This window comes from Lucilia cuprina, chromosome 4, assembly GCF_022045245.1.
Source record: "Lucilia cuprina isolate Lc7/37 chromosome 4, ASM2204524v1, whole genome shotgun sequence".
Taxonomy (NCBI): domain Eukaryota; kingdom Metazoa; phylum Arthropoda; class Insecta; order Diptera; family Calliphoridae; genus Lucilia; species Lucilia cuprina.
The window spans coordinates 48,054,044-48,079,356 of NC_060952.1; the positions used below are offsets into that span (position 1 = coordinate 48,054,044).

Below are 25,313 nucleotides of genomic sequence, written 5' to 3' on the forward strand. Positions count from 1 at the left end.
TCATTGTTAATGTGCATGCATTGATCTATAGATTTAATTTTATACATCATTTAAAATCCCGAGAAACGCCGAATACAAAAAGCTAGTTCCATTATATAGTTTGACAGAAAATATTTGAAAAATTTTCTTTCTATTTTTTACATGTGTATATTATTAAAAATTTTATAAACTGCTTTCCGTATTTTTTAAACACAACTTACTTTTTATATATTACAGGTCATGAAGTCATTAGAGCCTCATGTAAATGTAGTACGATTTTTGGGATGTTGTACTGACAAGGATCCAATATTTGTGATAATCGAATACGTAAATCGTGGTAAACTTCAAACATATCTGCGCAGTTCAAGAGCTGAGCGGTAAGGATTTTTATTATTTTTAAATTAAATTTACAATTGCAAACATACATATGTATGTGTTTGTTTACATTTTTGGTAAAAAGTTTATTTCGTTAAATATTAAAATTGTTGTTTCCATTTTCAGTCACTACGGGAATACACATGGCAAATCGAATATCCTGACGTCAGGTGACCTGACATCATTTATGTATCAAGTTGCCAAGGGAATGGATTATCTAACATCTCGAGGGGTATGTTAACGATTTATAGAAAGATATGTATATAGTTTTTTGTATGAATTAGGTTGATTGGTTATACATAATTTCTTATACATTTGTACATAAGTTCTATTTTCAAAAGGTCTCATCGATACTGAGATCCTCTAAAAATTGATTTCAACAGACAGAAGGAAAATTATATTATAGAAATTACAACGGAATGAGTATTACTTAATTACATATAACGGCAATCTAAAATCAACAATCTAAAAAATCATACTAAAGACTAAACAAAATTTTTAAGCAAATCTATTGTAGTTAACGTCATTATTTTTTTCCTAATTTAGATTATTCACAGAGATTTAGCAGCTCGAAATGTATTGATTGCAGATGACCATACATGCAAAGTGGCAGACTTTGGATTTGCACGGGATGTAATTACTTCAAAAGTTTATGAACGTAAAAGTGAAGGAAAATTGCCCATCAGGTGAGTTTAAGCTTTTATTTTATACTTATTATTCAAATGGTACTATTACAGCATTATTGTTGGGGTTTGAAATATTAAATGCATGTACTTTTAATGAAACAAACAAACCGACTTTTGTAGAGTTTATATAATTACTGTTATTAAAAAATCGTAATTAAATTGAAAGTTACAAGTACAAAGGCGTAGAATGCTTAAAGTAGATCTACTTTCTGCTTTTAAGCTGTAGAAAAATTCGCAGTTTTTAAAAAATAAAACAAAAAATTTACGCTTAATGCATGAAAAGCTCGTAATACTTTGACGCGAAGATGCGTAGTGTGGACCTCCGGCTTAGGCGATATTAAATGAAAAAATCGTATTATTAAGGATAACAAGATTTTTTACAGCCATTACAAAAAGGTTCAATTTCTTGAGAGTTACGAAGATTTGAGGGAAAATATATATCTGTTGCCCACGACGTTGTTTCTTTACTAAGTGTGTACATTTATATAAGTTGTATGAAAATTACATTTTTGTAATTTTTACAAACTAAAAAAAAACAGTTTTGGATAATATACATTTTTGGGTCAGTAATAAGTCTTAAAGTCATTTTCAGAAGGGGACCTTGGTAAGGTCAATTATAAATCCATTTTCATTAAATTTATGAAAATGATTTTATTTCCTTGGGTCCTTATTAAATTCGAAGACGATCTAGCCATGTCCGTCCGACCGTCCGTCAGTCTGTTGAAAAAAAAACTCTTTAACGCCTAATACTGTTTAAAAATAAAGTTTCTCGCGAAAAAATCTATTTACCAACTTTTATGTGGACAGGTCCATTGACCCTATACCCCCTATTGGGTCCCCTTCAGGAAATGGCTTTAATGCTCATTACCGGCTTAAAAATACGAGTAAAAGGAACGACATAGGAGGATCCGTCCAAAATTTAGCCTCCCGCCCATACAAGGTACCCTTCAGAAAATTACTTTAACGCTTTTTACTGGTTAAAAAATACAAGTATAGCGATCTCTCTACCAAATTTTTATGTGGATCGGTCATAATTGACCCTACAACCCATATAAGGTCCCCTTACTTCAACGATCATTACTGCCTTTAAAACATGAGTTATGAAATACGGTTATGAAATCCGCTACCGAATTTCATGCAAACAGTGTTAGAAATTCACCCTACCCACCATATATGTAAGTCCCCTTTAGAAAATTACATTAACGCTAATTACTGTCATAAAAATGCGAGTACAGATGTGAGAAATTTTATGTGAATCAAAATCTGTCTACAAAAAGTTATGAGGATTAGTTATGAGGTCAAAAAATTTACAAAAAATTTTTGTTTTAAAAATTTATATTTTGTTATTTTAAAAGAGCTTAGTCCATAATTGACTTATTTCAAATATCACCCTAATGTTTATGGGGGAGCATTTCTTTACGGTATATGGTAGATGTTTAATAGTGGGTATATGCTTCGGCTCAGCCGAATATAACACTCTCACTTGTTATACCCTACACCACTTTAGTGGGGAGGGTATATTGGGCTTGTGCTGATTGTAACGTACAATAATATTGGTCCTATACTCACCTTAAAGTATACCAATCGGAATCAGAATCATTTTCTGAGTCGATTTAGCTATGTTCGTCCTTTTGTCCGTCCGTTCATGTAAACTTTGTAGTCAAACTATAGGTCGCAAATCAATGAAATTTGGCACATGATCTTCTATGATACCATAGACGAAGCCAATTGAAAATGGTTAACATTGTTCCATTATTTTACCTAGCCTCCATACAACGGAACCCCCGAATATGGCTTGAAAATTTTGTAATCAAGCTACAGGTCGCAATTTTGGGGATAATTCAATGGAATTTGGCACATGTTCTTTTATGGTTCTGTAGACGAAGCCTTTTCAAAATAGTTAACATCGGTCCATTATTTCACATAGGCCCTATAGAACTGAACCCGCCAAGTAGTGCTTTTTAGTTCATAATTACGTTTTATATACTCATATCTCGACAAAAAGCTGCAAAACTAAGTTCTGTACTGGCCCTGATGACCCTCATGAACTTTATAATTATAGGGCTTCATTTGACCCTAGCCCCTATAAAAACCCCATTAAAATTTCACTTAAATGTCCCCAGTTTTATTAAACAATAAATAGCTTAAGTATATCTGAGACAAGGTACAATTCAACTTAAATACTTTATTATGAAAACTAAATCATATTTTAATCGTATACAGTTGTAGGGTATTATATGGTCGGCCTTTCCCGACTATAGCTTCTTTCTTTTTATTTATTGATTGCGTTTATGACACATAGAATTATGGCGCGTATACCCTATAAAGTATAAAGATGGGTTTTTCTACTTAAAACTATCAAAACTTGACGGCCTGTTGAAGACACAATAGAAATCAGAGATATTGACCTTGGAAGATAACAATTTCCCAAAACATTCACACAGACTCGGGAATTTATTCTGAGCAGCTAGGTATTCTTTAAGGTAGAATTTACAAACATCAGAATAAACGCATAATACCCTCCTCATTATAATGGTGTAGTGTATAATTACTATCGATAATAACGATCAGTCCATAATTTACCCTACCTCTCATAAAACTACTTGAAAAGCTCACTACCATAACGATAATGACTGAATTCAAATTACAATTATTTGTTATTATTTAAGCTTCAAAATTTATAAAACGTACATTTCCACTTTTGATATGAAACAAACCTAACTTATCGTAATTTATCAAATATCTATCATTTAAAAAATTCGACATACTGACGTCGAATTTTATCAAATTATTATCATTTAATAGTGAATTATTCAGTGATTTTCATTTTATCGCAAAAAGTTTGATTGTGAACCGGAAAAATTTTGGTAGAATAATTTTATTGTACACAAAACATTTACAGGTCGAATTTTATCCTTATAACTTTATAATTTAATTAGTTATATGCGTTTAAGTGATTTTCGGAAGTGGACTGAAAAATTGGAAAAATTTTATGCTTCTGTTAGTCAGTTGTGAACGATAAAGTCATTTTCTGAAGGGTACTTTGTATGGGGGGTAGGGTCAATTATGGACCGATCCTTATGAAATTCTATGAAAAGATACAGCGCTATTGATGCTTTTGTTAGTCAGTTATTGGCGATAATGTCATTTTCTAAAGGAGGCCTTATATGGGGGCTAGGCGAAATCGTGAACCGATATTGCCCATTTTCAATACCAAACAAACTGGATCAACTATAAGTATCTGTGCAAAATTTCAGCTCGCTAGCTACTTCCGTTTGGACTCTATCGTGTTTTCAACAGACAGACAGACAGACAGACGGACAGACGGACGGACATGGCTAGATCGTCTTAGAATCTAATAAGGACCCAGAATATATATACCTTTATGGGTCTTAGACGAATATTTCAATGTGTTACAAACGGAATGACAAAAACAATATACCCCCCATCTTTTTTGATGGTGGGTATAAAAAACATATCACATTACGGTTCTATAAATCAACTTTTGTCGAAAAAAAGTTTAAAAGTCGACAATTTTGTAACAAACAAGTAAGAGTTCTATATTCGGCTGTGCCGAATCTTATATACCCTTCACCATGATGTGTTTAAAGCCTTTTGTACCTTTTGAAGAACGAAAAAGTACCAAAAAGTCCCCATCTATGGGTCCTCAGTTAATCCGGGCCATACAAACTTAATTACATGTTCCTAAGTTCAATATTGTAGAAATTGTAAAAAGTACCTTTTGAAGAACGAAAAAGTACCAAGAAGTCCCCTTTTACTGGTTCTCACTTAATCCGGGATATACGAAATTAATAACATGTTTCTAGGTTCAATATTATAGAAATTTCAAAAAGTACCTTTTGAAGAATGAAAAAGTACCAAAAAGTACCCTTTCATGGGTTCTCACTTAATCCTGGCCATACATACTTAATTACATGTTTCTAGGTTTAATATCGTAGAAATTGCAAAAAGTACCTTTTGAAAAACGAAAAAGTACCAATAAGTCTTACATTTTAAAATATTTATTGAAATTATAATAATTTTAAAAAATCAAGATATCAACTTTAGTAGCAAATTACTTTCTTCAATACTTTTCCATTATTTCAGATAACTAAAAAAATACTTTTTTGAAGTTAGTCTAACTTCTGGGTTTTTGAGTTCCTTTAGATTCTTTGACGATATCATTTTAGAAGGTCTTTATTGTATGTTTCGACATTATTTGTAATTACAAAAGTTATGTAGAATCAAATATTTGACCTGATCATACACACCTTAACCAAAAAAAATCAAAATACATTTTGAGATTAAACAAATTCAGTTGAAAGGGCAAAATTTTGTTTGAAATGGGCAAACGTTCAAAAATTAAATTAACGAATTAATATCCGAATGAGATCTTTGCTTATTTTATAAAAAATATATTGTGAAAATTACATGTGTTTTTATTATTATTAACTTTAATATTAACATTTCTAGCATCATTGAAATTTATTTAGATTGAAGCACTTTGTATGAAATAGCATTAAATGCCTTTTAATGTTTTTCGCTGTTGTTATTTGATTAAACTGTGGGTGACTAATTAATTTCTTAGCTTTTTGTGTGTCTGTGATTTCGAAAACTAATGTATTTGGAAACATTTTTTAGTTGTAAAAATGTTATGTTTACACAGGTAGCCAATTTCGGCTTTACTTGGGTCCATGTTGATCCCTTTGTAAAATGTAAAAATGTTTGTGGAATATCTTTTCGATTGTGACTATATCATGAGTTATTTTTATATAAATTATCCTTTAATAACCATGATAATGTGCATATATGTATGTGAAAAGTGCTTATATCAAAAATTTATAAATTAAATTTTTTGTATAAAATTGTTATAAGGAGACTTTTAAAACTAATAAAGTTTAATATATCACTAATGTGACTATAACTTAAAACTTATTTCGATATGGTACAGTAAGAACTCCCAAATATTTCAAAATTTTACCTTTGAATTTCGTATATGTATTTTTTATATTATCTGGACAACACTAAAGAATTAATACGCATTCTTTACGCAAAGTTTGGTTTTATCTCTGGGAAAAAAGGAGAAAAAATACAAATATTGCCAAAAACCGCCATTTTAATTATATAAACATAAAAAGATGGTACAAATACTCCAAAATTGTGGACCAAATGTCCAAAAAATATATCCATTCGGTTGATAGTTACCCCTTAAAACAATTTTAGCAGAATACAAGTAAGAGTGCTATATTCGGCTGTGCCGAATCTTATATACCCTTCACCATAGTGTATTTTAAACATAATTGATCTTACTGTCTAGTTAATAAAAACATTAAAAAAATTTGAGTCGATTTAAGCCGAATGTTTTTGGCGGCGGCTTAAGCAACTAAATATAGTTCGGCGGCGGCTAAGCTCCGACTCGAAGCCGGTCGACTTCGACCTCTGATTCATTGCTGGTAAACATTGACGAGATGTAGATTTTGTTTTGAAATTTTCAGAGGTTGTCTCGGATTTTTGCTCATATCTCCGTTATTTACCGACCGATTTTGCTGATTTTAAATAGCGATCTTCTCGAAAGCATGTCTAATAGAATTATTGAAGATTCGGATCTCGCCGATATCTGGGGTCCTCTAAAAACTGATTACAACAGACAGACAGACAGACGGACGGACATGGCTTAATCGACTCCGCTATCTATAAGGATCCAGAATATATATACTTTATAGGGTCGGAAAATTATATTATAGAAATTACAAACGGAATGACAAACTTATATATACCCTTCTCACGAAGGTGAAGGGTATAAAAAAACCATTCGATTCTAAGTTTTGTGTTTCGTATAATATAGTCAAATATGAAATACAGAAAAAATTCGTATACTTTTGTGAGGTAATTTTATGGACTTTTTTTAAAATAAAGCTAAATTAATTTAAGTAAATGTGAATTTTTAAAGTTTCAAAAAGCGTGATATCAAAGCTAAGGAATGTCTAGAGAATTTAACAAATTAATTTATTAATTTTGCATACAAAATTTGTTATTAAATTTAGTTTCTTTTTATATTATACCTAAATTCGAATACTTATGAGAGACACTGTATGTCTATATTACCTGATATATACAAACAATTTCAATAAAACATCACGTGAACATTTTTTCCGATTCCCGAGAATCAAAAAAAAAAAAAACGACGGGAATTTAAAAACCTTACTTATACCATAAACTAAAAGTTTTTCAGCCATTATTAACTGATTTACAAGGTCAAAGGCCTTAGAAAAATCATAAAAATATCACCTACTTTACTGAAACCCCTATCCAAACCATCACATACATATATGAATGACAACTTATAGCACTGCATTATCAGTACAACAACACTTTCGAAACCGGACTGATTCGGATGTTTTATGTTTTCTTTCTCTAAAAATGCAGATAATTCATGATACAAAATCTTCCTTTATGATCGGAATAATATTGTGAATTTTTGGATAATCAAATAAGTGGTTAACATATGAATTGAAAATTCTTGCTAATATTGGTGACACAATTTCCTTACGTTCTAATAAACATCTTGACGTTACCCCACCAGCTGGGCTTTTATTTATATCTAAATGAGAAATTAATTGATTAAATTCATTTTTCATTAATGTGAAAGAACACAAATTGATTACGATTATATTTTAATAAACGTACAGCATTACTGTTATGTCTAGAGTTGTACTCAATTCCGTTATTTAAATCCTTAACAGATTTTTAATGATTCTGCATTGCCATTATCATCCTAGATTAAAACTATATTATCGTTCTTTACAATAATATCAGATAAATATCTTCCTATTTTAATAATTTATTTTTGTAACTAATGGAAGGGTTTCCGAAAAGGGTTCAAAATTTCATCACTAGTGATTAAAACTATAAAAATATTTTTTTTTGTAAATTGTAATAATAATTTGAATCAAATAAAAAAAAACATAAAGCTGTAAGTTTAGTGTTTTTTTTTTTAAACATATATGTATGTTAAGAATTTTTCGATCTCACTCCTTATTACCAATATTCCATGTTATTAATGCAAGTTTTAAATATTTCCTGGTTCTAGATAGTATCGTTGAAGTATTGATAGCATTTGTCATTGTATCTGTTAGGTAAGAAGTATTTACATTGGGATCATCAATCAAGTTCGAAGCAGACAGAGTACGAGATAATTTTTCTCTAATGAGTAAATCTACTTATCGGTCATGTTCGATTTACAGTCAATTCTGATATTCATAACATGATGATCTCATAACTGCCACTCTATAGAATAAACTTAAAATTCAAAATCAAAATTACAAAATATATATTCTATTGGTGTCCCATTGTTAGGTTTGATAATGAGTGTATGATAGGTTTGGTAATGAGTGCACGAAAGTTTGAAAATGGTCGTTTAAATTATGTGCCTGAAATCAACATTTGAATCACGTACAATTGTACAAGGACTCTGAGATACAGTTATAAGACAATTTTCCATATACTTATTCAAAGAATTTATCCAAGTTACACTTTTGTGATATTCATAGATTCGATTCAAGTCGATTTATCAAAGTACAGGTCGCAAATTTTTAAGATAATTTGATGAAATTTGGATTATTGAAAGTTGTTATAATCAGTCCATTATTTCACCTAGACCCCCATATAACTGAACCCATCGAAAAGGGCTTTTGAGCTCATAATTATATAGAATATAAATGTATCCCGATGAAAGTTCGCTTAACTAACTTTTATACAAGCCTTGATGAACTTGTCAGATTTCGAAATGATCGGACTTCTTTTTAACCTCCTTACAAAGCCCCCTTCAAAAAGTGACTTCAATATCCGTAATTCATTTATTAGCACTGTTATTGCATTTAAATTTAGCACAGACAAATATTAAATATATTTATAAATATCATATAATTACAAATCTGTCCAGCTCATTTTATTGGGATCGCTCTATATTTGCTCCTATCCCCAATATGAAGCATCTTAGAAAATAAGTTTTTCGTAAAAAAATTGCTTAATTAATTTGGAATCAAGGTAATTTTCAAAATAAATGCTTTATTATGATAAATAAACTATACTTTTGGGCCAAGCCCGACTATACTTTCTTACTTGTTATACCCTACACCACTTTAGTGGGGAGGGTATTTTGGGTTTCTGCTTTGTTTGTAACGCACAATAATATTGGTCATATACCAGCGTTGCGCGTTCATATTGTTCTAATTATGAAGATTTTCGGCAATTCACATGTACATAACCCGATCGTAAATAAAACTCATTGCAAGAGAGTAAAAAATACAGAAATTGCAAACAAAATATGTAAAAACAACAATATCATTTTCAAACAAGAGAGTAACGTGCAAAAAACTCATACACTCCAAAAACTTTTCAGGAATGCATAATAGTAAAAATACATAAAAACTACATTTTTAATACTTTTTTTAAACATTTTACATTAAAAAATCTAGTCTTTGTGAAGAAATTAACATTTTTCTTTTCTTTGGATATGTTTTATCTGTAAAATTTACCATTTTACTTGTTATAAAACTTGATCATAACAAGACTAATTTGGAAATATTTTTTCTAAGTGTTTTTTGCATTTTCTCACCACTACAATAACAGTTTCTCTTTCTGCGCTTGGCTGTCCTATACACACCTTCAAGCTCAAAATCATTTTCTGAGTCGAATTAGCTATGTCCCAATTTTGAAGATAATTCAATTAAATTTGGCACATGATCTTTTATGAAGCCTATTGAAAATAGTTATCATCGGTCCATTATTTCACGTAGGCCCCATACAACCGAACCTGTCAAATAGGACTTTTAAGTTCATAATTATGTTTAATATACTCGTATCTCGACAAAAAGCTTCAAAACCAAGGTCTATACTAGCCTTGATGACCCTATAAAAAGCACCCATTAAAAATTTTACTTAAATTTACAGTTATATTAACATTAAATGGCTTAAGTATATCCGAGGCAAGGTTCAATTCAACTTATTATGAAAACTAAATCATTCGTATACAGGTGTAGGGTATTATATAATCAGCCTCGCCCGACTATAATATCTTACTTGTTTTCATTTGCCCTCGTTTACAATACCGTAGAAGATCATGTTCCAAATTTCATTGAATTATTTCCAAAATAGCGACTTGCGGATTGGTATACTTTAATGTGGGTATAAGACCAATATTATTGCGCGTCATCAGCACAAACCCAATATACCCTTCCCACTAAATTGGTGTAGGGTAAAAAAGTAGTACACATTTCAGGCGCGGATCCACAGAGGGAATAAGGGAAATTCAGACCCCCCCCCTAAAACAAAAATGTTTGATACAAAATTGAACAAGTAAAAAGTTATAGTCTGGCGAGGCCGACCATATAATACCCTACTCCTGTATACGAATAAAATATGATTTAATTTCCATAATATAGCATTTAAGTTGAATTGTACCTTGCCTCAGATATACTAAAGCCATTTCTGTTTAATAAAACTGTGCATATTTAAGTAAAATTTTGATGGGGGATTTTTTACAGGGCTAGGGTTAAATGAGGCCCTATAATTATAAATCTCATCAGGGTCATCAAGACTAGTATAGAACTTGGTTTTGCACATTTTTGTCGAGATACGATTATATTAAACATAATTATGAACTTAAAAGCACTATTTGGTGGGTTCAGTTCCACTGCAGTTAGAATCTTAAAATTTTGCACGAATAACTTTAACATCCATGTAAACATTTTGCGTAATAAATTGGCGGACTATCCATGAGGGGAGCGGTACCTCCCAAATAAATTAAGTACAAAAATTCGTTTGTCTTGAGATAATATAACAGTTAGAGTTCTCAAATTTTGTCAAAACCACTTTAGTGTCAATATGATTATTTGGGATAAAAAGTGGGTGGACTAGCGTTAGGGGGCGTGGAACCTCCCATATAAATTAAATATAAAAATTAGTTTATCGTGAAAACTAATACAGTCGACTACGAGAAAAATTCACTTCTAGTTTACTTTTACAGACTGACTGTAAGCTAGCTACAATGTAATGCAGATCTGTCCCGAAATTTTTTATTTGGCAACGTAAACAACTGATTTTTAAATACTAACTACAAGCTAACTATAATGTAATGCAGAAGTGCCTCAAAATTATCTGGAGAGAATTAATTGTATTTCATCATGTTTTCCCTTGTTTCTCTATTATTATGATTTTATTTGTTAACTTTAGTAGACTGACTATAAACGAGCAACAATGTAACAGAAATGTTCCAAAATTTGGTATTAACGCAAACAACCGACTTTTAAAGACTAGCTATATAATGCAGGAGTACCCCAAAATTATCTGCAGAGCATTTTGTTTCGGCATGGTTTCTCATGTTTTTTTATTATTTGGAATTTTGTTTTACATTTTTGTCATTTCCTTGTATACGTTGTGAAATAAGAGTCAGTAAATTTGAAAAAATTAATTATAGAAGGTTAAATATTTCTAAACTCAGTCCCTAAATTCTAAATTCAGTTGTTTAATACATTAACAGTTAACATTACACATAACATTTTAAAATTTATTTTTGATTTGGATCAATGGGAATCATGGAAATAATGAACAAATCATTCATAATTTTATGGATACCAGTGTTATTATTAGTTCCCCTGCAGAAAACTGATGTCTATTAATTTTAACGAACTAATATTATAACTTGTATCAAAATGGGGACTTGATATCTCCCATATGAATAAAATACAAAATATTGTTTATTTAGGAAAATATATAACTAGATTCATCACATTTTTCATAAATTACTTTAATATTCAACTGAACATTTTGGAGAAAAAGGGCGGAGTTTCATCTGGGGAACTTGAAGTCCCCACATGAATTAAATAGAAAAAATCGAAACTATTAGAGCTAGAATCTTCAAATTTTATGTGAATAACTTTGACATTCATGTGAACATTTAGAAAATAACGGGCGGACTTTAAATGGGGGCCTGGCACCACATACATGAATTAAATACAAAATTTTTAATATATAGATAGAAATTGGCGAACTCGCAATAATTTGCTTGTCATCTCTAAACTATTGTGGTTAGAATTTTCAAAATCGTTAAGTGGGCATAACGGGTATTAGCTAGTTATAACATAAACAAAATACGGAAAAATTCGAAAAGTCGAGAAAAATTTAATTTAGTTAAATTCAGTTAAATAATTAAATCATTATATTTTTGCTTCCTGTATCTCAATTACATTCAAAAATATGTTCATTTAAACCTGTGTCCTTTAATTTCATCTTTTTCATATTTTGTATTAAGTATGACAGAACATACATTTGGTGTTGAATAAAATATTTGGACAATTTTTAAAAATTATTTAGTTAATTATTTTATTAAAGACTATAACATTGTATATACAATAAAAAAATATAATTTTATTATGAGCCACGCACAATAACACCTAAATCACCCCACACAAACCACCTTTCCCGCCCACCGAAATATAAAACACAATTTAATACAATTTCATCAGTTAGTATAATAGCTTTTTATATTTGAACTGTTTATCATAAACATAAAACAATTAATTCTTACAACCTACTTATATAGTTAATTCCTAACACTACTTATTTTCTATAAAATAATCTGTCATAACGGTATACATATCCATAAGGTAATATAAGTCCTTTAAATCTTCCTCGTTTTGAGATGATAGAGTTTCATAACAAATCCATCTTTTTTGCATAGTTGAAAGAACAGGATCAGAAGATAGAAGTAAACTATTAAAAATATCTTCATTCTGTGATTGCCTGGAGCATTTTCTTTAGCTGAAAAGTTGAACATGCTTAAAATCTCAATTCCTCGCTTCCTGGGCTTCTTCTGTTAACTCTCCAAGTGGAAGAATATTCGATTCAATTATTATTTGCCCATGAGACAATACTTTGTGTACTGTTGGTGTTAGTTCCCTCCATGGATACAGAGACACAAGTAATCCATTAATTTTATGTTTACTATTCAGTGCCATTAAAATAGTGTTAACTCTTCGAAGCAACTCCTTGTCGATTCCAGTTATTTTTGAAGTAATTTCAAAATCACGAAAAAACCTTCTCGCCGTATTACCGTAATTTGTACTACCGCAACTTGGAAGTGGTTTGTCGATGTTTAATCCCATCTGAACTTTAAATTCTTCTTGGATTCTGCTTTTTTCCGCAGCTCTCAGTTCTTTCAATTCTTCATTATCTTCATAAGATTCTCTGGCACACTTCTATATTTGAGGTCGTATGCTATGTGTAAAAAGTAATCCAAAAAATCGTATTCTGGCATGAAGTGGTGAAATTCCGAAAGACAGGACTTCTTCATTAATACTTCTGCTTTTGTTTATATTTGAGAATTGCGACTTTTTCTCATTACATATTGAGCATCTCCAGAAGGAAGAAGTTTCTGTTATGGCATTGCTGACCTTTCCATCAATCATTGTTAAGCTTAGCTGATATGATACGTTAATAGAGAATTCCTTTATTTTTATGCAAATGGGCTCCAGTGCATTTATTTCATCTTTTAAATATTCCACTAAATCTTTTGTTGTTTTCTTTGACTCCTTTATATATTCAAATCCAATGGGTCTACAAAAATTTTTTGAACCCGGAGTTGTATTGATACATATATCTTCAAATGAATTTCCGATGCTTGACGATGATGGATTAAGGGAATATGAACGAATTCGTAATGGCACTAATGATGACATAAATACACTTTTGTAGTCTGCTAATGCCCGACTTCCACAAGCTTGTTTGTATTCTGGAAGTGCTGATAAACCGTCACATCCCCACTTACACATTAAGACAACATCACAGTTATGAATTTTCCTTAGATGGTCTTCTGAAAAGTCTGACACAATTCTTGATGCTGTTAATGATGCTTATATACCAATTCTTGTCATTTCCGATACAGGTATTCCAAAGTAAAAAATTACGAACTGTCTGCCTATTAACATTTTGGACTATATTACTATAACCTGTAATTCAGTCATTGATATTTCTTATTAGTGAATGATTCGAAATTATCATTACCTGTATATTTTTACCTACATGATCATAAACGAAACAGAACGAAATGATCTGTCGAAAAAATTGAGGTAAAAATAATTATAAATTTCTGAAAATTTAAGCATAATAGGACCTTTCAATTATAAGGATAAGCAAGCAAATAGAAAATAGGTAAATATAAGATTTAAACATGTTCTGTCATATTTAATACTAAAATATGAAAAATATGAAATTAAAGGATACAGGTTTAAATGAACATATTTTTGAATGTAATTGAGATATTGGCTTGAAATTTTTTGTAAAGGGCCGAGAATTTCCATATCTAACTAAAAAAAGATATTAAGGGATAAATATGGACTAAATTGTTGTAGCTATCTGCGACCCTATTAAAATTTTTATATAAAGCATAGTTTTAGAAATTTAACAAATATGTAATATATGACAAAATCTTTATTTATGAATAAAACTCAATGAAATCTTCAACGCTTGTTAAATTTGACATTTCAAATAGAAAATGCAAAAAAAAAAATTAAAAAGGCCAAAGGGCATCCCGCAATTTCCAAAAATAGGAATGAAAATCCCAAAAATGGGATTTTTTACATTTTTGCCCATAGGGTCCACATTTCTTTCAGGGCTGGGAAAATACTTTTGGAGTAAATAGAAAACATATTGAGGTTTCCAAAACTGCTTTCAGTTATCTGATCCCAGCTTTGGGATTTTAGAACATGTCGCCCAAAGTTGAAGTTTTGATAAAATATAGGTCATATTCGGAAGGACGCAGTGGCAACATTTTCAAAAAATAGGACAAGTTTTTTACGCCAAAGCGTTCTGCGTAAAGATACCTTTTAGAAAACTATAGAATTGTTATATGTTCTTAAAGAAAATTTTATTTTATTAATAAAAGAGTTAAGACACATTTTAGGCAAAAAAACGCAAAAATCTAAAATTTTTTGAATTGAGTCCATTTGGTCCAAAATTACGCCCGGTATTCAAAAAAAGGCGGACCAAGGTATGGTAAATTTTGTATCACTAAATTTTTAAATGCCTATAACTCGGATATTATAAGAGATAAGTAGTAAAACAAAAAAATGGCACGAGTTTAAAAATTTTACATGTCGTAGGTACCCTACTTTGAGCCGCCACAGCTCCGTCCCTGGGGCATCTGCGGGGTTCATCTTCAAAATTTTATCCCGATCGGATCAGCCGTTTAGAAATGCCAGATTTATTTCCAAAAAATTTCCATTCTGCCCCACTGTGATATGTAAGAAAAAAATTAATAAATAATAAATAAAATATTGTAGAAAAGAAATAATTATTAGAACAACATACACTTGCCATTAAACCATAAGCCAAAAAATGGTCCCCAAGAAACATCAATTACGAACTGATACTTATAAAATAATGTACATATATGTAAAACCTTTTTCAGTAGGGAACCTTATATAAATGTTACTGTCAATTATAGTCAAATCAGAAGAATTATGTTCCTATAAAATTTATTTCGATTTTCATCGGTGTATTCGTAGGTGGATTTATATGTGTGTACGTCATTCAATAATGGACCGTATATAAATCATGTTTATTCCGAAATTTTTTACTGTTCTGTATTATTAATGTTGAAGTTTTTTTCTGAAGGGACCTAAGAGCTATTTTGCTTCGCAGAAAACTTGTTTTACCCTTCACCTTCGTGAGAAGGGTATATATAAGTTTGTCATTCAGTTTGTAAATTCTTTAATATAATTTTCCGACCCTATAAAGTATATATATTCTGGATCCTTATAGATAGCGGAGTCGATTTAGCCATGTCCGTCTGTCTGTGTGTATGTTGAAATCAGTTTTCACAAGACCCCAGATATCCGAATTTTCAATAATTCTATTGAAAATACGATCGAATAGATCGCTATTTAAAATCAGTCCAATCGGTCCATAAATAACGAAGATATGAGTAAAAATCCGAGACCACCTCTGAAAATTTCATGAAAAATTTACATTTTTCGTGAATGCTTGTACAAAAAAATAAACAAACAAAAACAAAACACAGTATCAAACGGTAAATTGTTTGTTATTGTGGTTTCTTGTTTCTAAACACAAATCAAAGAATGAATATGACGTTACGTTACGTTGTTATTGGCTAGAAACATGAAATCAAGTACGTAGAGCCCGGATTAGACGAGAACACTTTTTCGTTCTACTACTTTTTTACTTTTTTGAATTTTCTATAGTAACATGAAATTTAGAATGTAGGACCTTGATTAGGTAAGAACCTATAAAAAGGGACTTTTTGGAACTTTTTCGTTCTACAAAAGGTACTTTTTGAATTTTCTAAAATATTGAACTTAGAAACACGAAATTAGCATATAGGGCCTTGACTGGGTAAGAACCTATAAAGGGGACTTTCCTTTTACTTTTTCGTTCTACAATAGGTACTTTTTGAATTTTCTATAATATTGAACCTAGAAACATGAAATTTAGCATGTAGGACCTTGACTAGGTAAGAAACTATAAAAAGGGACTTTTTGGAACTTTTTCGTTCTACAAAAGGTACTTTTTGAATTTTCTATAATATTGAACTTAGAAACACGAAATTAAGTATGTAGAGCAAGGATTAGGCTAGAACACATAAAGGGGGACTTTTTGGTATTTTTTCATTCTACAAAAGGTATTTTTTGAATTTTCTATAAAATTGAATCTAGAAGCATGAAATTTATCATGTTGGGCCTTAACTAGGTAAGAACTTGCAAAAAGAGACTTTTTGGAACTTTTTCTTTCTACAAAAGGTACTTTTTGAATTTTCTACAATATTAAACCTAGAAACATGATATTCAGTATGTAGAGCCCGGATTAGTCCAGAATACATAAAAGGGGACTTTTTGGTACTTTTTCGTTCTACAAAAGGTACTTTTTGAATTTTCTATAATATTGAACCTAGAAACATTATGTAGAGCCTGGATTAAGTGGGAACCCATAAAAGGGAAGTTTTTGGTACTTTTTCGTTCTTCAAAACGTACTTTTTAAATTTTCTATAATATTGAACCTAGAAATATGAAGTTAAGCATGTAAAGCCCGGATTAATTTAGATCGTATAAAATGGGCTACAATTGTTATTTTTTGATTTTTTGTAATAATATTCGTAATGACTGTTTTTTACCACATCATGGTGAAGGGTACATAAGATTCGGCACAGCCGAATATAGAACTCTTACTTGTTTTTTTACTTGTTTTTTTATTTTAGAAAATTTTTCTATTTTTTTAGTTTTAACATTATTGATGCAAATAAAGATACATAATATTTATGTACAATATAGAAACAAACATACATAAATAGCATGTGGCCATAAGTTTATGGTCATAAAACATAACAAGTCCGTTGAAGTTTGCTTAAAACAGTCGGTCCCTAACGCAAAAGAATCAGCCACGAAGCGCCTTTTTATACCCTTCACCTTCTTGAGAATATATAAGTTTATCATTCCGTTTGTAATTACTATAATATAATTTTCCGACCCCATAAAGTATATATATTCTGGATCCTTATAGGTAGCGGAGTTGATTAAGCTATATCCGTCTGTCTGTCTGTCCGTCTGTGTGTTTGTGTATTTGTTTATGTTTGGATGCTGTTGGCGTCATTGAGTTATGTATTTTGTTTTTGTGAATTCTGTTCGTATATTTGGATGTATGTTGGTTTTATTGCGTTGTTTATTTTGTTTTTGTTTTTCTGTGTTTTTCGTTATGTATGTTTAGATGTCTGTTGGTTTAGATGCCTTGTGTATTTTGTTTTTTATTTCGTTTAGCGTTGTTATTGTTTGTTTTGTTTGGCTCTTGGCGTAATATTAATGTAGTCGGAAAAAAAAAATTTAAAAAATTCCCGAATATAGCACTCTTACTTGTTTGTGCTAGGTTTTCCTTCTGAATAACTCAGAGGGACTCTGATTAATCATAGTATTAAAGTATTTTATTGCATTTACATAAGGATTCATACGCTTAAAATAATTTATGTAAGTTTTCATCTTTCCATTTCATGTTTCCATTCATATCCAATAAATAGTACATTCGAAAATTAAAATGTTTAAATAAATGTTTAATTTGAAAATTGTTCTAAAATAATATATCAGTTGTTATATTTTTGTTCGCTTTTGCCTAGGAACCACATAATTTTTATCATCGACGGATTCATCAGATAAAAATTCTAATTCAAATTTGAAATATTCTGTTTATACGTGTACGTACGTATACGTTCAAACTTTTTTCGAATGGAAATTTAATAAATTTAAAAAATAAAAAATTTATTTAAATTTAACACATATAATATTTATTTTAGTCTAATTTCATCTATAATAAGTGCTTGTTTTTTGTTTAATCATATTTCATTAGCTGAAATTAAAAAAAATTGTGTTTGTAAAATACCATATAAAATTACTAAAACAAATTACTAATGTATAGACATTTTTATTTAAAAAAAATTCATTAATCGTTAACAAAATGAATGAAGAAAAAACGATTAAATATATTTTGTAATAGATATGAATTCAAAAAAAATTTAAATCATTCAGCAAGGAATTAAGCCTTTAAAGAATGAATAATACATGTAATGAATTCAACATTTTTAAAGTCCTAAAGAATTCAGCATATGAATGAATTCAAATGAATGATTTTATAGGATGGTGAAGTAATAAATTTAAATTTGAATTTAAAAATTGAATTAACAGAAAAGTGTGTGTTGAATGTAATCTATATAAAAAGGAGTAGCGTAGCCTGATTCATCGTTGCACAGCCCATCCCCCTGGGGGCATGTTACCTTAGTGAAGCCTCCACCTTGGTGTTATTGCAATCCCGGGGAATAGAGGGGTTTTCAAATACCTTTAGTCTGGCTGGGATAAAAATTGGTTACAGTCTACTGCCTGGCAAAATCCTTGCATAGATTGAAAAGAGGTCGAACCAGAGCACCGCATAATCTGGTAATACGGGTGGCCAGTTGCCCGTAGGACTATGTCCTGGCTAGTTAGTTGGTTGATGTTCCTTCGGGATCCACGTAAAAACACCATAATATTATTTTATTTATACTAGTTAATCTTTCACCGTAAATATTGGATTCTTCCTCACCTTTTGGATCCTTAAAATCACTTTTTAGAGCGAATAAATCTCGCCTGTCCTTCCGTTAATATTTTTATAGGAACTTCTTAGTTAAAGCACTTGTGGTACTCATATAAATAAACGAAATAGGCTATATTTACTACTCCGATTTTTATGAAATTTGGTGAGTAAATTAAAAAATCCACAAAATTTAATTTCAAATTGAAAGTGAAATTGCAACTTCTAGACCAATTTAAAATAAGTCGGATTGAAATAAATGATTAAATAAGAATTTTTTGCTATTTTATGCAATAATAGAAATCAAAATATATTTATTAGTATAAATCTAATTGATATTCTTAAGTAACATAGTTAAGGAAAATGAAAACAAAATAATTTGAAATCAAATGATGATCCGCGAAAATAATCATTACCAAAATGTTGGAAATTGTATTCCCTACAAAACTTGTTTTGGTTTTCTCCAATGTTATTTACAATGTTTATTAAGAGAAAATTTGTAAAAGGGACATTTTTATAATTTCTATATTGGGTTTGTGCTGACGAAGCCTATTGAAAATGGTTAACATCGGCCCACTATATCGCCTAGCCCCCACACAACTGAACCCCGAGTAGAGCATGTAAACCTTGTAATCAACCTACAAGTCGCAATTTTGGAGATAATTCAATAAAATTTGGCACATGAGCCTATTCAAAATGGTTAAGATCGGTCCATTATTTTACCTAGCTGCCACACAACTGAACCCCCGAATAGACCATGTAAACCTGTAATCAACTTACAGGTCGCGATTTTGGAGATAATTCAATAAAATATTGCACATGAAGCCTATTGAAAATGGTTAACATCGGTCCATTATTTCACCCTCATATAACTGAATGCGCCAAATAGTGCTTTTAACTTCATAATTATGTTTAACATACTCGTATTTCGACCAAAAGCGGCAAATCCAAAAAAACCTTCAAAATTTGACTACAAAATTGTCTACAATTTTTCTAACAATAAATGGATTTAATATATCTGAGCAAGGTACAATTCAACTTAAATGCTTTATTATGAAATGTTTTATTATGGTCGGCCTCGCCCGACTATAATTACTTGTTTTAATTTGTTTTAAACATAGAAATATGAAACTTGACAGTTATAGACATAGAAAAGGTATACATAGAACTGAAACTGAGAATGACAAAACCTAAGTCTGCTGTCAAAAACCTAAGTCGTGAGAATGTATTAGTTGAAAAATATGTAACCCAACAAACACAAACTCTTTCGTTTAAAAAGTTTTTATATTTTTGTTTGACATTATATTTCGATATTTTATGAAATAATGTTTTGAATTAGCCATTTTTATTCAATATCAGTTGACCAATGTAAGAAACATTTTCTTTAAAAATTATTCTTAATTTTAAATAAACTCTTTGTGTTTGCTGGGTTGAGTCAATATTGACACTTAAAAATTATATTAAAAAAATAAAAACGATTGAAAAATTTGTTTTTTTCTGAAAATGTTTTCAATAATTTTATAGGAAAAACATAACTTTTAGCAGTGTTTATTGCAGCAGCAGGGGCTATTTTGCCAAAGGAATTGTGCTAATGCTAAAATTAACGCTTGATATGAACGATTATTGTTAATTTCAAAGCAGCCCAAATGCAGTCAAAATACACCCTACACCACACTAATGGGAACGGAATTTTGTTTATGTCTTAAAGTTTGTAACACCTGCGTCGATGTAATGATGTAATCCGTCCATAAATTAGCCTATTGAACTTTTTTTGTAAGCGGTACATGCTATACAAGAATAGGGTATTTATAAAATTAGGCTCAACAAATTTTATATATACGAAATTTTGACTACATATTGTTATAATGAGTAGTACATTCATTAATTAAGCAAACATCAATCTCTTGAATATAACTTCTACATTAAAAAATACTAAATAACTTATTGCTACTTACTCGCAATGTGGTAGGGTATGATGTATTCGGATACATTTTGTACTTTCATATTTTTGTTATTTTATGTAAACAAAAATAAAAATACTCATACAATTGTATTAAATTCACACAAAACCTGTACATGTAAGAGAGTAATATTTCCTACTCTCAGTAACACTTCTATTTATTTTTCTATGGTTATAGACCTAAATAAAAGAAAATTTAAAAGGAGTATTTTGTTGGCATTTTTTGTTATTCAAAAAATACTTTTTGAATCTAAAAAATAGAAACTAAACATACACAGTGCTTAACGAATAATTTGATATTATCATATCAAATTTCATATCTGCAGCAACAATCATCCTGATACCAAAAATAATATACATTTTTATTGATAAAACTATGTATATTAAACTATGTAAATGAAATACTTCTATATGGTCTATATCTGTAAATACACATTTAAAAACAAGTAGGAAAGTATAGTCGGGCATGGCCGACCATATAATACCCTACACCTTGAGTATATTTTTAAAATGTTTACTTTTTATAAAGAAAATTTTATGTTGAATTTTACCTTAATTCCAAAGTATTTAAGCAATTTATTGATAATACCAAATTTGAGGTTTTATATAGGTGCATAGGTCAAACATGGGCCGATCCTCGGTAAATTTGGGAAAAGGATATATTTATACCCTACACCACTTTAGTGGGGAGGGTATATTAGGTTTGTGCTGATGTTTGTAACATAGAAAAATATTCGTCTAAAGTATATCAATCGGCTTAGAATCATTTTCTGAGTCGATTAAGCTATGTCCGTCCGTCCGTCCGTCTGGCTGGCTGTCCATGTAAACCTTGTGCGCAAGGTACAGGCCGCAATTTTGAAGATAATTAGATGAAATTTGCTTCTTTTGGCCCAGGGACGAAGCCTATTGAAAATGGTTAAAATCGGTCCAAATGCTTGGTCCAAATTTCATCAAATTATCTTGAAAATTGCGGCCTGTACCTTGCGCACAAGGTTTACATGGACAGCCAGCCAGCCAGACGGACGGAGATGTCTTAATCGACTCAGAAAATGATTCTGATTCGATCGGTATACTTTAAGGTGGGTATTGGACCAATATTTTTGTATGTTACAAACATCAGCACAAACGTATAATACCCTCCCCACTATAGTGGTGTAGGGTATAAATACCAAGTATTGAGTTATATCAGTCCTGTAGTAAATGAGCATACAAAATTATTATGAAAAGTTTATAATTCTGAATATGAATATGTATTATTTTTGAAGGAGATTCATAAAATTGTTCTCATTTTAACCATTTTATTAGTATGTATTTGTATTCCTTAGTTTTAAGATATTCATAATATATTTTGCTTATATGTTATTAGATGAAGTATTTTAATACTGAAAGTCAAAATAGAAGTACTTATTATTTCCCACATATTTTAAAACCCACTTTCTATATACATATGAATGTAACCAATATGTTAACATATTCAATACAATTCTAGATGGATGGCAATTGAATCGCTTTACGATAATATATTTTCCGTAAAATCCGATATTTGGAGTTTCGGTATACTGATGTGGGAGATTGTAACACTTGGATCCACGCCATATCCGGGCATTTCAGCTTCTGATGTTATGCGCAAAGTAAATATAACTTATATACTCCATTTCAATTTTTAAATAAATATTTGTAAAATTTATTCAAGGTTCGTGACGGTTATCGATTGGAGAAGCCGGAACATTGTAGAAGAGAACTCTATAATATCATGTACTACTGCTGGTCTCAGGATCCTAACGAACGACCTTCATTTGGAGAACTGGTGAAAATGCTTGATAAACTTCTACATACAGAAATGGATTATATCGAATTAGAAAGATTTCCAGATCATAATTATTACAATATTGTTAGTTTAAGCGGTGAAAAAGTCTAAAGTATTTATTGAAGTATATACAAAAAATAATTTGTTGTTTTCTTAAAAAAAGTTAAGTACCTCAGGATGTTTTTTTATTATTCAAATATACACTGCCAGTAAAAATGCTCCATTTTTATTTTCCTCTTCAATTTTTAATTTATTTAAATTTTTTATTTATTTCTTTAAAACAGTCATAATTATGTATATATCGCTCATTTGCAATTATAGGGTGTCAAATATCGTATCAAATCAAAGTAAAATTATTTTTTATAAATATTTATGTATCTTTACAAAATTTGGCACAGCTAAGCAAAAATTAATTCATTAAATTTTATGTGCATCGATCCATATTGTAATCCGCATACACAACCCATTTAGAATGTCAGTTTGTCTTCAAAAAATATATATAATTTATTGAAGTATGTATGTAAACAACTAAAGTTTAATATTGTTCAAAAAAACATGTTAAATAATCTCATAAATGGTGTAGTTTATACCATGATTTGGAATGCCAGACTACACTTTCTTAATTGTTTTCTTAAACTCTATTTATTGAAGTTTTCGAAAAACTTATAACAAAAATTTATTGTCCAATGATACTACGAAGGCACAAATCAATAGGACAGGTTGTTTAAAATATCCGACGTGATGATGATTTATGCTGTAATAATATAAATCTTAAGCAGGCTGTGTTTTCGAGATTATTAGACTACTGAGGTAAATGAGCGAGATGCATTTTTCTTTACATTATTTTCATTTTAAAATAAATTGTTGTTTAAAAATCTTTGTACATAGTTTTATTAATAATTTATATACATACATAGTATATTATTATAGCATTACTAGAAATTCAATAAATAAATAAATATATTTGTACATTACTTAAGGTTAACAAGTTTTTCATTTTTAATAACTGTAAACATGAACATTAATTGTACTCTTCGAAATCGGTTGACATCTGGGGCCGAACAATTCTTATGATAACTTAAAATACAAGGTTAGAGTATTAAAACCACCAAACCGTTTAACGTTGGTAGGCGAAACTTTTAAGTTATCGGTCATTGAAAGTTGCGCTTTTTAATACTAAGTTTATTAAAAGTTTACAAATACTATTAGAATAAACTTTAAACATTTATATCTTTTGTATAGTTATCTGCAAAACAATTGAATATTAAAGGGTCATTTGTGCCTACTTTGTACATACTTTTACTGCAAAGATAAAAGTTAATTGGAGTAGAGCAACAGTGATTTTATTTAAAAATCGCATTAAAAAATGTAATAATCTCCAAGCTGGGTTGTAAGCTTCCGTAAAATTTTAAAAAATTAACAAAAGTTTTAATTTTTTTAACAGTTTACAGATTATTTTGATATATTAGCCCAATTTTATTTAATTTATGTATATTCGCGTTTTAGTCTAAAAATTTTTTTGTCATACGAGTGTAACTTTCGTCCTAGCAAACATTGTTTAAATGACTTTAGTAAATTTTTCAAAATGGGAATTTTTTATTTTGATTTCATCACAGTGTTGGAAATCAGTAAGTGTCAAATGAAAAAATATATATTTTTTATCATTTTTGTTATAGGTGCATAACTTGCTTAATACAATTATTTTGATAAATGAAACTTATTTTCAGTTTTTCTGTGAATAAATTGCGAGTAATTTCATTTAACTTGTTGGGAGTTATTTCATTTTACCTTTTGAGAGTTATTTCACTTTACCTAGTTTCAAGCATTTCTTGTTTTTCGTCATCAGTCATTATTTTTAAGCAACAACATGACGATTGGAAAATAGTAAGAGGTTAAATTCTTTCTGATCTACTGTGACGTTTTATACTTCTCTTTTAATTGTTCAAAAACTTCTATAGATATTTAGCTTATACTAAAGCAGTACTGTAATTAACCGGTAATGTGTCCAAAATTTATAAGAATCAGTACATATTATATCCAGCCAGTGATGTAAGGTCCGCTTCACTAATTACTAAACCTTCAGAACTTGCATAAAATATGACTTTTTTCCCAAAATATTTTTATTTATAATATTTAAAGTTCATAAAATTAATGAATTTGGTAACGATTGAAATTTTTTGAATTTTTACTTTTTTTTCTACGATATTTATGAAAAATTGCAAAAAATTCAATTATCTGCTAAACTATTTTCATATTCAGTAATCTTTTATTAGCGAATTTTGTATAATTTAAAAACAAAAATTTAAATGTTCAAAAACACGAAAACATCATTTAAATTCAATTTTTTTGCAACTATGTTGGCTTGAGAGTAGGTACCGACTGA

At 29.9% G+C, this 25,313-nt stretch overlaps 2 protein-coding genes across 6 annotated transcripts in view; one reads left to right on the top strand and one right to left on the bottom strand.

Annotated features, from left to right (window-relative positions):
• Window positions 1-25,313, bottom strand: part of LOC111681379 — a 297,068-nt gene that overhangs the window by 212,233 nt on the left and 59,522 nt on the right. The window lies entirely within an intron of this gene.
• On the top strand, window positions 184-23,151 carry LOC111681381 (tyrosine kinase receptor Cad96Ca). The gene is made up of 5 exons (XM_023443138.2): window positions 184-356; window positions 481-586; window positions 901-1,040; window positions 22,613-22,754; window positions 22,817-23,151. The coding sequence occupies exons 1-5, from the start codon at window positions 220-222 to the stop codon at window positions 23,039-23,041; spliced, it is 750 nt and encodes a 249-aa protein (XP_023298906.2). The 5' UTR covers window positions 184-219; the 3' UTR covers window positions 23,042-23,151.